Raw genomic sequence first — 16,023 nt, forward strand, 5'->3', positions numbered from 1 at the left:
AGTACTAAAAGTAAATTCTCTCCCAGATCAACAGCTGTGAGACTGACCCTTTACTGATGCCCTATGGCCAGGATGTATCTCAACAAACAGTCTTAATCTTTATGACCACAGCCTGGAAGTAGCAGCAATTCCTGGTGCTCTCTAACACATTTTAGCCACAAGCCAGACAAGCAAGCTCTACTTAATCTATATTCAATATTCATAACTATGTGAGAAATCAAAAAGGAAATAAAATTATTCATCAGGAAACAGATTTTGTTCAACTGTCTACATTACCCTAACAACCTTTGTACATGCAGCAAGTGTTAGAATGCCTCCAGTGACCGTCCTTGCTTAGGATTTTGAAAATTCTGCTTTTTACATCCAGAACTCCATGCAGGGAAGACATAACATTGAGCACTGTCAAGCAGCATCACAGGGTAATGTTTTTAATTTACCAAATTTGAGCAGGGACAAGGCAGCATTTAGGGCCTCCAAATGGGACATGTTTACAGCTGTAAGAAGGCATTTCAGTCAGCTTTGTGAAACAAAGAGGAGAGAATCTTTCTCTGTTACAGTTTTCATGAGTCCCGGCCAGGATTCATAGTTGTCAGGATTTTGTCTCTAGCTTCTGTAAGGCAGGGATTTTACCCTGTTACTGCCCATTATTAAGATTGCTTTGAAGGCCTAGTCTCAAAAAAGCCAAATACAGTAATACCAGAGAAGTAACCAGCATTACTTTCTCCTTGGTCCCCAGGTATAAGGTGACACAAGCCAGGTCCTGAGTTTACTTGGAAAAATGTAAGATGACAATTGTGAGACAGTGATAGCTCTCCTACTGCAGAAGGTAGATTTTAATTCTTACAGTGCCACGATTTAAAAGCTCCTGTGCTGAAATTGTGGCTTTTTTTGTGGCATGGGAGGTTTTTTGTTAACTCCACAGATCTGTTGCTTCTTTACTTATGGGAGCGATATCTTGCACTTGATTCATGACAATCCCCATTGACTTTTTTATCCCGTCAGCACAGAGCCAATTCAATTGCCCTAAAGCCTGCTGAGTTCTTTATCTTTTACATATACACCTCCAGATAGAAAATCTTACTGAAGATGTGTTTCAGCCACACCTGTGCCATGCTGGCAATGGATTTCACAGGTGAGGAAAAAGTAATGGAATAAGAAGACAAGTTCTGGGTGTAACCGAGTGCATGGCTACCAGAATCATTATAACTACCTGAGAAGAGAAGAACCAACACTGACATTTCACTGATGTTAAACCAGCAGCAAAGAAGAATCATGTTACTACTTATATTTTCTTAGGTCCACTGGCCCAGAAATGTCATGATATTGTGGAATTTTTGTAAGAGAAATGTTTTTTATTCTCGCTCTTTGGCTTTTTCCCCCCAGTCTTTCAATACTTCTGATCCCAGAGAGAATGAGTGCACAAAAATACAAGTAGCTGACTGGGGAGATGGAGACTAGGGAGATGGCCAAAGAATTGTAGCCTTCAAAAAAAGTTTGTCAGTTCTGGGTTCCTGTGCATTTTCTGTAGAAGTTTTGGATCAGCTTTTGTTTCATCCCTTTTCAAATTGAAAACAGCTTTGTAAAATATGTGCAGTTCACACTGGGTAGATGCACCTTGTTTGATAAAATTATTTCTAATGATCCACAATTCCTGTCCTACATTCCTCTACAAAGCAAGCCCAAACTTTATGTATTTGCAAAGTCTGTCAACAGAGGATGACTGCACTTCATATTAGTGTAGAAATAGGTATTGCTTTCCAAAGAAAACTGATCTAATTCCACCACATTCATTTCCCCAAGGCTTCACCTCGTAGGGGCAGTTTGCAGAGGAACCCTTTAGTACACCTGATGTCCAATCTCCCAAAAGTCATCTTTTAGGATAGTGTTTGAAATATTACAAAAGAAAGCAGAAGAATTTGCATGGAAACCTCCCCCACATTTCAGCAGTAGGGTTTATGCTGCATTTTATCCGTTTTATTCAGGCAGCTTGAATGGTTTTCTAAATGAAGGACTTTGATATTCCTTCTGTCAGAGCTTCAGAAAGATGATACACTTGTGACCTCCAAGTAGGTATTTTTTTTCATTGATCAACCCTCCGGATTTCTAAGTCATCTTATAGCTATGTTCAATATAGAGAAAATTATCTTTTAGGTTTTTTCTAATATTTCTTAATAGTTTAAACCATGTTCCTGTGAGCTGCTGAGCACTATGCAGCCCTGCTGCAAGGACTTCAGCTTCATTCAGGAAAGAAAGTAATCATGTGTATCAATCTTTTTGCTGCGCTGGAACTTGAGGGGATTCAATGTCTTCCTGGTGAGGATCTAATACACTCACACAGCCAAAGTGAACCTTCCTCTTTTCCTACTTCTTAAAAGAGGTGGTGTGCATGTGTGGAGAATTCCAAGGCTTATTTCAATAGCTTGTACACCTGTAATAATACAGCTATACTGAAAATTATTCTCTCAGCGCAAATCCAGTTAAACATACAGAACGTTCTCTGCTCTGTTGTAAAACCCTTTTGAAAAAAATGTCTTGCTATTTCAGAGAGTACCATTAACTTAAAACTTTCTTTGTAGTAATGAACATTTAAAGTATCAATTCATAATATCTACAGCTCTGGAAAAATGCACTGCATGCTTTCCATTTCAGCTCCGGAGCAGTGCTGAGGTCAAGACTGAAGGACCCAGTATGCCCAGTGCATGAGGCCCTGGGCAAACAGAGTACTGGGCAATCCCAGAGATCACTTCTAAAAGCAAAGGCATGACAAGCAGTAAACAGACTGGAGGCAAACGGAGTTTTGCGTTGATATGTTGTGAGCACACATGGAGCCTCCGCGGGGGCTGCAGTCCCAGTGTGGCAGGGCTGCCCAGTGCTGCAGCCAGTGCCACCGCAGCATGATCGAGGCGGCGGCTGCCTGAGGAGCAGCTCGCCTGAGCTGGAAGGAGAGGGTGGAGAAGAATAAAATGGCAGTCATAGGGGTGTTTTGAAGCCGGTCTTGCAAATATTTAGGGCTACATTGGATACTGGTTTAGGTTTGTAAGTGCTAACACTTATTTTCAACACCGCTCTTAACAGCAGAAGGCATCAAAACTTGTGGAAGAATTTTCAGGATAGGGCCCTTCACTTTTAATCCAGGAGTACTTCAGTTGAGTCTACTGCAAAATATAGTTGTTAAACTGAATTGCCTCTCCCATAACTGTTCCAGGGTAATTTAAGGTTTCTCCTATAAAATGACAGCTATAAACCTATCAGAATGATCAAGTTATTTATAGCACCTTAGGACCACAATTTGACTCCATGTTTTATATGGCCACACCGTGACAGTGACTATGATATTTTGAGTTTTGGAGAATTTTTATACAGTAACAGGAAAGCATAAAGCTTTTCCAGAACTAGATTTAGCAAAATTCTGGAAAGAAGAATCAATGAAGTCTATTATAATTTTACCTGTCTTCTTGTCTTTGATCAGCTACTCTGAATAAAGTCTGCAGACTCTTTCTTGACCTGCTCTGTGTCACTGCACAGCTTGTAAAATGGACGTCTTGATTCATATATTTTGAGATAAAGCCTCTGCATAGAATTGTGTGAAGATTCCAAATGCCAAAAAGGAAAAAAATTAAATTTCTTTTAAAATAAGGACAGTGTGCTGATTTTTCAGAAGTTTAGATGGACAATTTTGTACCAATCTGTGGCAACTTTGCATCATGAGGGAAGTTAGTAAATGATGAAATACTTTTTTTAAAGACTGACCACCTCTTTAATCATTGCTTATAACTGTTCTTTAAATACAATACTCACATGTTATGCTCATAATCTTTATTCATCATTCTTTAATCCCTTATGAAAATGTCATAAATATGTCTTCTTAAGTTCATAAGTAGTTTAAAAATTTCTGTTAATGATGTTGTCCCAGACAGCAAAGCCTCTCCAGGACCACAATGTCACTAGATGAATGACTGCCATAGGAGCTCAGTCCAGTGAGACTTAGCAGGTTGTACACTAAAAAGGGTAGGCAATTGTGCTGTGATTCCTATAGGAGGCTGTAAGAATGTCAATCTTAAATTATGTTTTCAATGTTAAGAAATAGGCAGGACTCCATTATTATGAGACGTAATAACAATGCTTTTTCAGCTGAAAGTATTAATTCTGCCAAAAGTAGTTTTATTTTCTCTCAGGAGTGTTGAAACATGAAATTTTGTCTCAGACTGGTTTGAAAACTTTGTCTGGGTAGCGTCTTCTGGGAGCTAGAGTTCAGATGTCTCTTGCTTTGTTCCCCACTGAGTCAAGGTCCCTAATTAGTTTTATCTCCCAGAAGTGCATCCTGGTTATGCAGTTCTTAAGAAGGGCTATACTAGCAGTGGATAGCTTTCTAGCATTGTGTCCAATCCTATTTCAAATCTTTCAGGTGATGGAATTGCCATCATTCCTTTGTGAGGTCCTTCCAAATGCACTCAAATTCGCTGGTCAGAATTGCTTGTCTTCCTTTTCCTTGACAGTGTTTTCTTACTGTGTCCCTTAAAACTCTCTTCCTTGTGTCTCCTTCTTTGAAGCATTATCTATTGCAAGACTTCAATGAGAATAAATCTAAAGCATGGTTATTCTGATCAGTAGTATTGATATCAGATATAGACATGGACATTCTGTGTCTATGTCAAAGGAAATCTTTCCTTCGCTCTGTGAATCAAGGTACCTACCAATAAAATGGAGAATGTTTTTTTAATTTTCACTGGAAAACTGTGAGGCTCTTGACCTAAATATTGGCAAAGTGCCTAAATAATGCAGCAGTAGAAACATTCACAGATTAGTACTGATCAAGTCAGTAGTAATATGTTTCACCCAAATGTGTCCACACATTTAATTTTTTTTTTTTTTTCTCCTGTTCAAGATGTAGGAGCATTTTTTGAAGAGGGAATGTGGCTTCGTTACAACTTCCACTCCCCAGGGACTAGCATGAAGGATTTAGTTAGCCGAACACTTTTGAGTTCTACAGATCCTGAGACCACAACACCTGACCTCAACTTGAACAAAGAAGAGCTCAGCTTCAGCTTCAGTACCACGAAGTCCCCTTGTGTCTTACTGTACATCAGCTCCTATACCCAGGACTTCATGGCTGTGCTTGTTAAGCCATCTGGTAAGCTTTGGTCTCTCTCCATCAAAGGCACCATTGATAATATCACCAGAATGACATTCAACTGAAGCTCTGAAGTAATAAGAAAGTCTCTTCACCCTTTTCATATAAAAATAAGTACGTGGGACCTGAACCTGTATTACGCTGTACTAGATTTTGTACTGATGTAACTGTTCTATCTGGTGGGGTTTCATAAGGCAACCCTCCATCTCAAAACAAAACAGAAAAAAAAAAAAAAAAACACAAAAAAGAACACCAAAACAAGAAAGCAAAAAACAAACAAACAAACAAAAAACACAAAACCCCTGCTATAACAGTCAGATCCAAGCCATGAAGTAGCATGTAGGCATGTAGGCATCTCAATCACTAGACTCATGGCAATATCACCAGTAATCAGTGGAAAGTGTAATGTACTATTATTCTGAAAATCTGGGTGCTCACTGAGGTGGCTAAAATATGGATGTAACATAGTGTATAAAGTCCTAAACATTTTGGTGATGGTTGAAGGTTGGATATGGACCATATGCTGTTCCACTATTAAAACTATATAAAATGAATACACATTAATTCCAAATAGTGCCTTAGTACCCCATGAAAATCATAATTAGGATGATTTTACTATCATTCCCTTTTACAAGATAAGTTAATGTGAGTATCCCACATGCCACTCTTTTTTTTCCCTTCATTGGGAAAAAAAAAAAGGTACACAAGAGAAATCCCACGTCAGACATCTAAACTACAGTTATAAAGGTCTAGGTGTGCTCTTTTGGGCCAGAATATTTCTGGTTTTGATCAATAATGGGGTCTGCATTTCCCTTTTCAGACATCTTCCTTTTAATCAAATATTAAAATTTGTTATGAAGAGCAGACACTTTTGTTTAGAAAAGAAAAATCTGTCTGGCAGTATGTCATGAATATCAAATAACCACTTTTAACTATACTTTTCTAACAATATAACCCAAGGTTTTCACTTCACTATGTATTATTAAATTTTCATAAAAGTCCAGACGGTCACCCGTCAACAACAATTAAATGTGAGAGCAAGGAAGTCCCTTGTGTAAATTATGTGTCAGTGTTAATTTGTTGTAATTTTGCCCTTATTCAATGCATATCAATGGTTTACTCTTTAGAAAATGTCATGATCTGTATACCTTAAAAGAATCTTACTGCAGCAAGGATAATAATCTCAATGATAAAGTGCTACTTGATGTGCTTAAATTTGTACCCGTTGTCCACATTGTTCAAGGCTCGATTTGTTTGGTTTGCAATCCAGAGTGTTTGCAAACACTTTAGTTTTGAGATGCTGGTCATCACCACACTTCTGGTTTATAAACTAGAAGCAGTTTTCAGCCCAGTAGTTTTATAATCTCAAACACTAGCTTTTCTCCTACTGCAGAGACCAGCTCTGAGTGCAGTTTAAGTGTAGAAAGATAACGGTTGTATGTGAAAATAAAGAGGGGGAAATAGGTGGTGAATAAAGATCAGAATACCTGAGGGTCCTTTTCACATTTCTTTCATTAGGGAATCTGCAAATTCGGTACAGCCTAGGAGGCACCAAAGAGCCATATAACATTGACGTTGACCACAGAAACATGGCTAATGGACAGCCCCATACTGTTAACATCACACGGAACAGACAGGACATAGTGCTGCAGGTAAGTTGTAGGTTGTTTGGTTCCATTACTCATAGCCTGTAACATTTTGTATCTTGATGGTCTCCATCCCTCTGAAGACATCAGTGAAATTTAGGAAATAAAAAGTACAGTAGTTGGAGTTCTGCTTTCAGATCGCACTCCTAGGAGTTAACAAAAGCTATACTCTCCTGTTGTTGCATCAAGTCATACTGTTCTGAAATCCTCTTCCTAGTTTGATGACAGCTAGACTAATACAGGTGTCACTGTAGATGCTTGGGAGCATCAGAGACATCTGGGCTGATAGATAACATGGGACTTAGGATAAACCTGCACCATTCTGCAGCAGCAGCTGGAAGACAGGAGGGATACCCTACAGCATCTTAAATGGCAGTAGAACCTGATGCACAGACAGCTGAATATCATGCTGTAAGTCCAGGCTCTGCAAATGAGAATGTCTTTAAGTTTAAACTTACCCTGCAGTTCAGTGAAATCAGAAGAGCTGTTCTGTAAAGATGAGCTGATGCTTAACTGTTTGTGTGACAGAGCCTGAGACAGAGAGTATTATTAAAGGCATATAGCTCTGGCTTATTTAGTTTTTGGTACAGCGCAGGCAGGAACTTCATCTCTCCATATCTCAGTTTACAAACCTTTGAGATAGTATAATACTATTTAAATAACTGAGGGGAAAACTGAAAGAAGCAATCAATGTTTCTGGGCAGCTTTCTCTCTGTAGTCATTACAGCACTCCGTTTTCATTCCCTGGTTGTCACATCTGCAAACATGGAGATTGCAGCAGGGTATGGGAACAGCTTTGTGGGAAGGAAAGTCAGGTGGTTGGGATACATTAATCTGGATTTGTTAGTTCATAAGAAGCAAACCAAAACCAGTAACAAATGAAATATAAGAAGGAGAAGTCTCCTTGAGAACCAAGCCAAAAGGTGAAGGATAATTGCTGTCACAGTATTATCTACCTAAAGATTAAAATAGATCCCTGACAGCTATTGTTTCAATGCATCAAAAAATCAAAAAGGAACCTTTTCAGTGCATCACAATGTCATTTGACTGAGGCTCTTGGTACTCAGAGTAACACAGGGTGCACTGAAGTAGAATTGTCAGAAAATTACTTTCAGAATGACGGATAATCTAAGATATATATAGGTGATACATCCAAGCACAATACAAGTTATTGGAAGTTGGGAGGTGTATATGTTGATATATGCATCTTTTTTGTGTGCTGTTGCATTTGGATTTATTTCTCTTACTGCTAAATGGAAGCTAAAGAAGACCTACAGTTAGGTTCCCTTCTGCTGTTAAATGATTCTATTTTTGTGGGGGGTATGACATGTTTCCTATGGGATAATAGCTGGCTTATTTAGGCAGCTGTAGAACTAAATAAATTATTTTCTGAATGGATCAGATGAGATACCTTGCCTAGTTGAGAAATATGTACACAGTTAAGTATTCCAGCCCTGCAACAACTCACATACATTTGGGGCCCAACAATTTTTTTTCCTAGTGTTTTGTGAGACCACTACTTATCTAGGGCTTCAAAGATCCAGAAACATTTTGGTTAGCATTGTTCTGTTGGGGTAGAAATTTCTTAATCTAGTCAGTGTGTTTAAAACACAGCTGGTTTATGTAACCAGAAAACAGATACATTTGAGGCTTATTAAATGAGATGATCTGTCTGATGTACATACAGGAATAGGGAAAGGAGGGACCCATACAAAGCAAATCCAGAAATCCTAACTTTACTTTATCCTGAAAAAGAAGATTTCTATCAAATTTTGTTTATTCTGCATAAGGAAGTTGATTTTATTACTTATCAGGTTACGTTCTGTAAATGAGAGAATTGATATGAACAGAAATGGATCTGTTAAGTAAATTGTTCACTTGAAAATGAGTCCTGTTTTCAAATATAAACTCTACATGGTCTGAAAATGCAGAAGATATAAATACAATTTTTCTCATATCTAGAGGACAAATCATAAAGTATGAGTTTTCTCTTACAGATCTGAGCAATGAACATTTGAGTAGACTTTTATTTCCTACTAAATCCTTTCCAACTTGTTGAACAGCTCGTTTGCTTGCTTTTACAGAAGACAGCTTGCTTGCTGGGTGCTGTTGCTCACACTTCCATATCTCTATATGGCATAAAAGTGTCACAAGAAGGATTTATTTCTCATCAAAGCTTCAATTCAAGAGCACTCAGTTAGTATTTTTGAGATCTTAACAGCAAGTTCATACTTAGAATACCTGTCTTTCTAACTTACTGTAATAACCCTGTAGTGCCAAAGAGATTTAAAAAATCTGCAGCCAGGCAATAAATTGTTACCATATGAACTATGTGAACTGGAGTTTTATCATGATCCTCAGGAGTTTCACACATATATATAAATACAGTAAAAGACTCATTATTGAACACAGAGACACCTCACCTGACACTGACAGACAGAAGACCACTGATTACTTACATAAAATCAGAGTAACTTTCTGATCAATCAGAATTTGAGGTGAGCTTTGAAACAAATATATCCACAATATTGTATATCCATAAGGTAACAAACAAGAAGAGCAAATATTTAGTGTGAATCATTTCCATTAGAATTACATCCCTACTTGTAACCCAGCGAGACAGTGAAAACTAAAAGTAGTAGCAGAGACTCTGTCAAAAGGTATTTATATTTCAGTTTTCTAAATTCGCTCACTGCAGACAGATCAATAATTAGTTCTACATTAAGTAACAAGCTCCCATTTATGATGCCAGTGGTTTCTCAGGGATAAGATTGAGGACATACAGTTGATTTAGGTGTCAGGAAAAACAAATTACATAAATTCAGGAACAAAGATCTGCTTATCTTCTGTTGTTTCCATGAGGTGGGCAAATAATAATAATTCCTATCTCTTGCCTCTAGTAAAATACCAGATACTAGTAACCATGGCACACTTACAAGGCTGCATTAGTTCACCTGTGGCAAGAAAAAGACCAGACTGACAGATGGGGAATGCATTATCCCAGTAAATGACATTTCAAGAGCTGAGCTTCAGGCCATGGAGGGCAAGTTTTACTTTGTTTGACTTCATTAAAAGGTTTCATGCTTCAGCAGGGTATTTTCCGTATCATAAAAACCAGATCACTCTTTACCAAGTGTTCATGGGTGACTAATGCTACTCACACATCAGTAAAATCTTCTTTTAAGAAAGCCAAGGACAAAAGCTCCCTAGCAGAGGTTCTGATCCACAGCCCATTGAAGTCAGTGAAAGTCCCTCTGGTGACTGCAGCAGGCTTTCAGTGGTACCTTAAAGAACTGCCACAGTTGCATCCTTAATGCAGCTGTGACTTAAGACTCACACCACCTGCTTCTGTGCCCATCCCCACAGTAAAATAAGAGTGGCATCTGGATCAGAGATGTTTCTGTCCTGTTGCACAAAGCTATATCAGCATGTTACAAAGAAAAAAAAGAAAAAAGATAAATGGTATGATGTGCTTTAATTTTCAGTGGAATAAAGCTGATAGTCAACAGGCTTGGACTGAGCCTCTCAGCTTTTGTACTAAGGTATTATTGTACATTCTCAGCAGATTTCCTGCTTTAAAACCATTTCTTGGAATGGGTTATGAATCACACCTTCTAATGCCTTATTTGTTCCTGAAAAGCATTAGAAATGAGCAACTTCTTCAGGACTCGTGTCCCAAACCCATGCATGTACTATCAGGACAGCTGTCAGCAGCTGGTGCACATCTGCACAGAAGCTCTTATTGAAGGATGGTTGACAAATCTCTCTTTCAGGCTTGAACAGCATGGAGGATGGTGGTAGAGAGACTGTACACAACAATAGCATATATTCACAATGTTAATTGCTGAATCCATTCTAAGTGAGCTTAATTATGAGGCTTCATGGAAATTTTGACCTGAATTCAGCTGTTCCTAAGATTGACAATAATCCAGGAAATTTATTTGTACATATCCTATTTTCCAACTTCACCTGAAGCAAGCAGTAGAAAGAAATACCCATCTTCCTTGAAAAATAATCAATTAAATATTTGAACTTTACCCAAATGAAACCAAGAAGAAACAGAATTTTTTCAAGTCCATTCACTTATTTCCATTTTGAACTCTGCACTACTTGAAAAGAGATAAGATTTGGAAACTCCTAAATGCTTAAAAAATGTAAATTATGCAAAGTTAATTCAAAACCAATCTGAAGTACAAAATGAAATGGTAAACATAATAGCAATAAAATAAAATGGGTGAAGTAGAGCAAAACAGTCTGCATATAATCCCAAGCTTAAATGCAATGAATGTATCAAAGATTTTTATAATTATAGATAAAATTTTGATCTCATTAAAGGGAGTAGGAACTTCAGTGAGGAAGTGAATTTCACTTCCTATCATTATTATTTCTACAGAATCATACTTATCAAGTTTCATATATTTTGAATCCTCAACAGAACAATCACTCTATCTGAACTCTTGCTTAGCAGATGCCATAAAATTTCACCAAATTATTTTCTGCAGCTAACCTAAAAGCAATGATAGCAGTATAACACATTTTATAGAAAGTCATTTCATCTAGGTTTAAAGACTTCAAATGGTAGAAAATTTACCATATCCTTTGGCCATGTTTTCCAATGGTTAAGTGACATTCTTGTAAAGAATTTGCACCTTATTTACAGTTTGAATTCTGCAGAATTCAGCATTCAACTTCAGGATCTTTGTGTCTATGCCTGATAGATGAAAGAACTGTGAGGTTTCAGGTGTCATCCCCTTCATACTTTCTTAGAGATGCTGATTAAAACATTTTTTAATCTTGTCTGTAAGAAGCGAAATGGAACTATTTTAGTTTACCATCAGAAGTCTATAATTTTTTAGCCATTAAATAATTTTATAACTATTGTCTGCACACTCTCCTGTTGAGTCACATTTTTAAAATCTTTGCCCTAGCATTAGACATGGTAATGGTAGCTATGGCATCAAAACTATGTAGAAATGCCATCTTTAAATATAAATAAATATAAACAAATAATTTACTTCATTTTCTGGGCAAACATGCTGCCACAGCATCCTTTGGACAGTGCTGTAAATTGTCTAGAGTCCTGATTAATGTGAAGACTGATTTAACTAGCATTTCACTGACTAATAGGGAATGGGGAAGTACTTTTCATGAGTTGAAAGAAAAACAGCCAGACCGTATTTAGAAATTCCATAGCAGCTGGCATGAATAAAACATGTTTTAAATATCCAGGACTTTAACCACAGGTAAACATGTAAACCATAGTTAATGACAATGCAACTATAACACTCTGCTTGTTTTCTAATAAACAGCTAGTTCTATTATATTAAAGGCATATTTAATGAATTTTCAAACAGATTTTGCTTTAAAGAAAAAAAATATTTTTTTCTATTAATAATAAAGGCCTTCCTGCTGTAGTGAATTATTTTAAATCCTTGGAGATACATCATTTCCACTATGCATTGCCATTCTGCAATGGAAATGTATTACTCAAAATGCTAGTGCAACAGAAAGGCAAACTCAGACCATTTTCTAGAGCAGTACCATACATTACATCTGCATGTTTAATGCATTAGCACTCAGTTCACCATAGCTGCTAAACTGTTTTCTCAATCAGAAGTCACAAGAAAATGGGTTTTGCTCAGATTTGAAAATACAGGATTTTTACAAATAAGTGACAAAGCAGCATAAAAAAGCTATCAATGTGAGAAATTCTGAAAATAAAAAAAAAGCTTATATTGATATAGTATCTCATTCCTATAACCCTAAAATCCATCTGTTTTCCAAAATATAAAGAAATACAGACCCTGACTTTTACATACTTCAAATTCCCTCCAATTGTAACGATGTTATGGATGTTGCAGAAGACTAGGCATTTAATTCTCAACAGAGTCTGTAAACAACAGCAAGAAAGAGCAGAATAGAATTTAAATCATATGCATCAGAATCAGAAACTAATAATTCACCGATTAATAATTTTCTTACCTGTTCTTTTGTGCTCACGGGATGTCCATGAGCTCCTAAAAGTTTTGCTGTTTTTATGCTTCACTAAATTTACTCAACTTCTTTAGTTTACAGAGTGACTTACAATCTTGCAGGTAAAGACAGCAGTTATGGGTAGGCAGGAAGCTCATAAGTGAACTATTTCTACTTCCCTTCTATGCATGATGGAGTTGGCCAGTGGCATCTGCCAAGATAAGCCAGCACATCCCCATTGAATCCCAGCTATCTGAAAGTCAGGCAAGATGTTTTCATAAGCAAGAAATCCTTTCAGCTCGGGCAGCCACTGCAGAGAGGCCTGGCAGCAACTGCAGAGATACTTTCAAACCTTGAGACCTTTTGGAAGAATATTATCCTTTACTCTCTGCTCTGTAAAACCATTCCATAGGAGAAGAACTTTTTTACATATCCATCCTTCTCACATGTTTTCAGCAGAGCCTATATTGCTGGATTCAGAGGAATTTTTAATTTGTTTTGTCCCAAACTTTGGCCGTGTCTAAGCCATATATCATGACAAGACCCAGAAGTGAAATGTCTTCCTCACCCTGCAGCCGCATTACCCTTGGAAATGAAGCCAGGGAACTGTCCTGGGTTTGAGTGAGTGGTGGGGTTCTTTGGTGGCAGGGGAGGGGGCTGTAGGGGTGGCCCCTGTGAGAAGTTTCTTGAAGCTCCCCCAGCTCCAAGTCAGCTCCACCTCTGCACCAAAACTGAGCCCATCAGCTGCGCCTCTGCGATAACGTATTTAAGAAGGGATGTGGTGATGAGCAGGGGGACTGGTGAGGAGGAGTTGGGGCAGCTGCGTGAACACCAAGGTCAGTGGAGGAATGGAGGAAGAAAGGAGGGGGGAGGTGTGCCGGAGCAGAGACCCCCCTGTATCCTGTGGGGAGACGGCAGGGCAGCCCCCCCGCCACCCATGGAGGTCTATGGTGGAGCAGACACTGATTTATGCCCTGCAAAGTGCTTTGCATGGACGATCCAGGTGCTGTGCCCAAAGAAGGCTGGGGTTTTGTGGGAAAAGGTAGCCCCTGCTGTTGTAGTTCAGAGCTGGGAGGATTGCAGCATGCGGGGGTGTCCCACGCTGGAGCAGCTCAGGAAGGGCTGCAGCCGTGGGAGGGAATCCAATCGGAGAAAATTGGTGTCCCACACCGGAGCAGTGTGGGGAACACTGCGGCCTGTGGGAGGGACTCACATCAGAGAAAGTTTGTGGAGTACTGTCTGCTGTGAGAAGGGGACCACGATGGATCAGGGGGAGAATTTCCAGAAGCTCCCCCCACCGAAGATGGCAGAAGCAGCAGCACTGACTGCACCCCCCCCCATTCCCTGCCCCTGCGCCACTGGGGGAGGAGGCAGAGATATCGGGAGCAGAGCTGAGCCCGGGAAGAAGGGAGGGGTGGGGGGAAGGTGTTCTCAAGATGTGGTAATGCTTCTCACTGTCCTACTCTGTCTGTTAAGTTGTTGTTAGTGCCTGTAATAGATTTATGTTCTTTTCTTTTCTTCCCCTAATGAATCTGCCTTTTGCCCATGACCATAATGGGTGATTTTCCCCTCCCGGTCCTATCTCGAACACCAAGCCTGGGTCATTTGTCCCTTCTCACTGCTGGAGGGAAGGGATGAGTAAGCAGCTGTGTGGTACTCAGTTGCCCTCTGAGCTAAAACTACGACAGGGACTCAGGGCATGTGGGAGAACAGAGCTGTTTGCTAGCTCCCCAGCCTGCATACCAGAGCAAAGGTCTGTAGAGCGTGTCAGTGGGCACATCCACCTCACAGCATGGGTTACTTATTTTGGCTTACGCTGAGACTATTTCCTTCTTCTGTAATGTATTTCCAGTGATGACTGCATGTGCTTTCCTTGGCCTGTACGATTGCTGGTTTGGCATGAGTTTTATTGGAATTAAAGAAAAAACAGAAGAATCATTAAGTATCTTTGAAGTCTAAGATTAAACCTAAAAAAGTCAAAACTTAACATGAAATAGGTGCTTTCCATTGCATGGCAGCACACATTAGACAAATTAATATCCTCTGAAAGTCATCTTTAGGCACCTGAGGTAGATGTTTTTAATTTTAATAGTTTGGCATTATATGACCTGCTATTGCTTCTTAATTCATCTATTAAAGAGAGAAATAGGAAGCCAATAGGTATGTGAAAGAAGGTTCAGAGAATTGTTTCAATTGAAGGAAGATAGACTAAAGAGTGTCCTTTTCCTTATTTTGACTTATGTATCTACATTTCCATTTAAATTTTATTCCAATTTTCATATTTTTTTTACAGTGAGGTAAATTATCCCTGACATAATTTATCGGAGCAGCAGCAGTTTCAGGAGTATATACAAGCTTATTGCACATAAAGGTTTCCAGTTTTTAAACAGAAAAAAAAAACCTTCTTTTTTTTAAAAAATTTTTTATGCAATGTAACTGTTTTGTCTGCACCCCATGTTGATCACGTTTCTAATTTAAATCCCTGCAAAAAAAAAGAGACTTTATCACAAAAGACAGCAGTTGACATTTACTTAAAAAACAAAAGAAACCAAACTGCAAAAGGCTAAATCAATGCATTACACCGGCAAAAAGATTTGGAGTCCTTTGTAAAACAGTATTAGCTATACCTCTGTAGGAATTTCATCTCAAGCATAATGCAAACCTTAAGTTTGCCTTACATCATGCTGGTGAGGTATGTGCCTCCTCCTGTGTTCCTGATGAGCAGTGAGGCTGCAGGTCTGTGACAGTCTAAGCCAGTAAAAAATGCTGGGTTTAAGGTCCTGCCTGTTTTCTCTGGATCCACTATTCATTTACTGCCTCTGCCTTGTCCCAGCTCTGGCTTTGATCTGATTCACAATAACCTGGGTCAAGGACCTAACCTGGCAGAAAAAGATTGGCAAAGCACTAGTGCCACACTAAGGAGGGAGCTGAATTGCAGTAACAGTGGCTTTGATCAGCCTAAGGAGTTACACAGTTGCCATCTGAATCTGCTCTTTTTCTGTTGTATTGAAAAAAATATAATAAAAAATAAAATATCACTATATTAAAAAAATTGCAAGTTTTTCCCTAACCTTTCATCAGGGGAATAATCATCTATAGTTCACCAATAAGAAGTCATATTATCTCCTATTTGATTTTCCTTGTCAACTTCCTGCTTTGTCCTACATTCCTACCATGTTTGGGAGGAGCTCCATCTAAACACCAGCACACCACCTTGTTCTTTTCTTGGGTTCTTCTGCCTAGTCTATTCTAATTTTGTAGACATTTTTGAGC

General features: G+C 38.7%; 1 protein-coding gene across 1 annotated transcript in view; it reads left to right on the forward strand.

Annotated features, from left to right (window-relative positions):
- The window catches only part of CNTNAP2 (contactin associated protein 2), a 1,392,626-nt gene that overhangs the window by 1,293,125 nt on the left and 83,478 nt on the right, over positions 1-16,023 (forward strand). Inside the window, exons 19-20 of the mRNA XM_042806379.1 lie at positions 4,886-5,131; positions 6,650-6,783. Of these exons, the coding sequence (XP_042662313.1) occupies positions 4,886-5,131; positions 6,650-6,783 (380 nt within the window). The remainder of the gene's footprint in view (positions 1-4,885; positions 5,132-6,649; positions 6,784-16,023) is intronic.

This window comes from Tyto alba, unplaced genomic scaffold, assembly GCF_018691265.1.
Source record: "Tyto alba isolate M040663 unplaced genomic scaffold, T.alba_DEE_v4.0 Super-Scaffold_46, whole genome shotgun sequence".
In the NCBI taxonomy this organism is placed as follows: domain Eukaryota; kingdom Metazoa; phylum Chordata; class Aves; order Strigiformes; family Tytonidae; genus Tyto; species Tyto alba.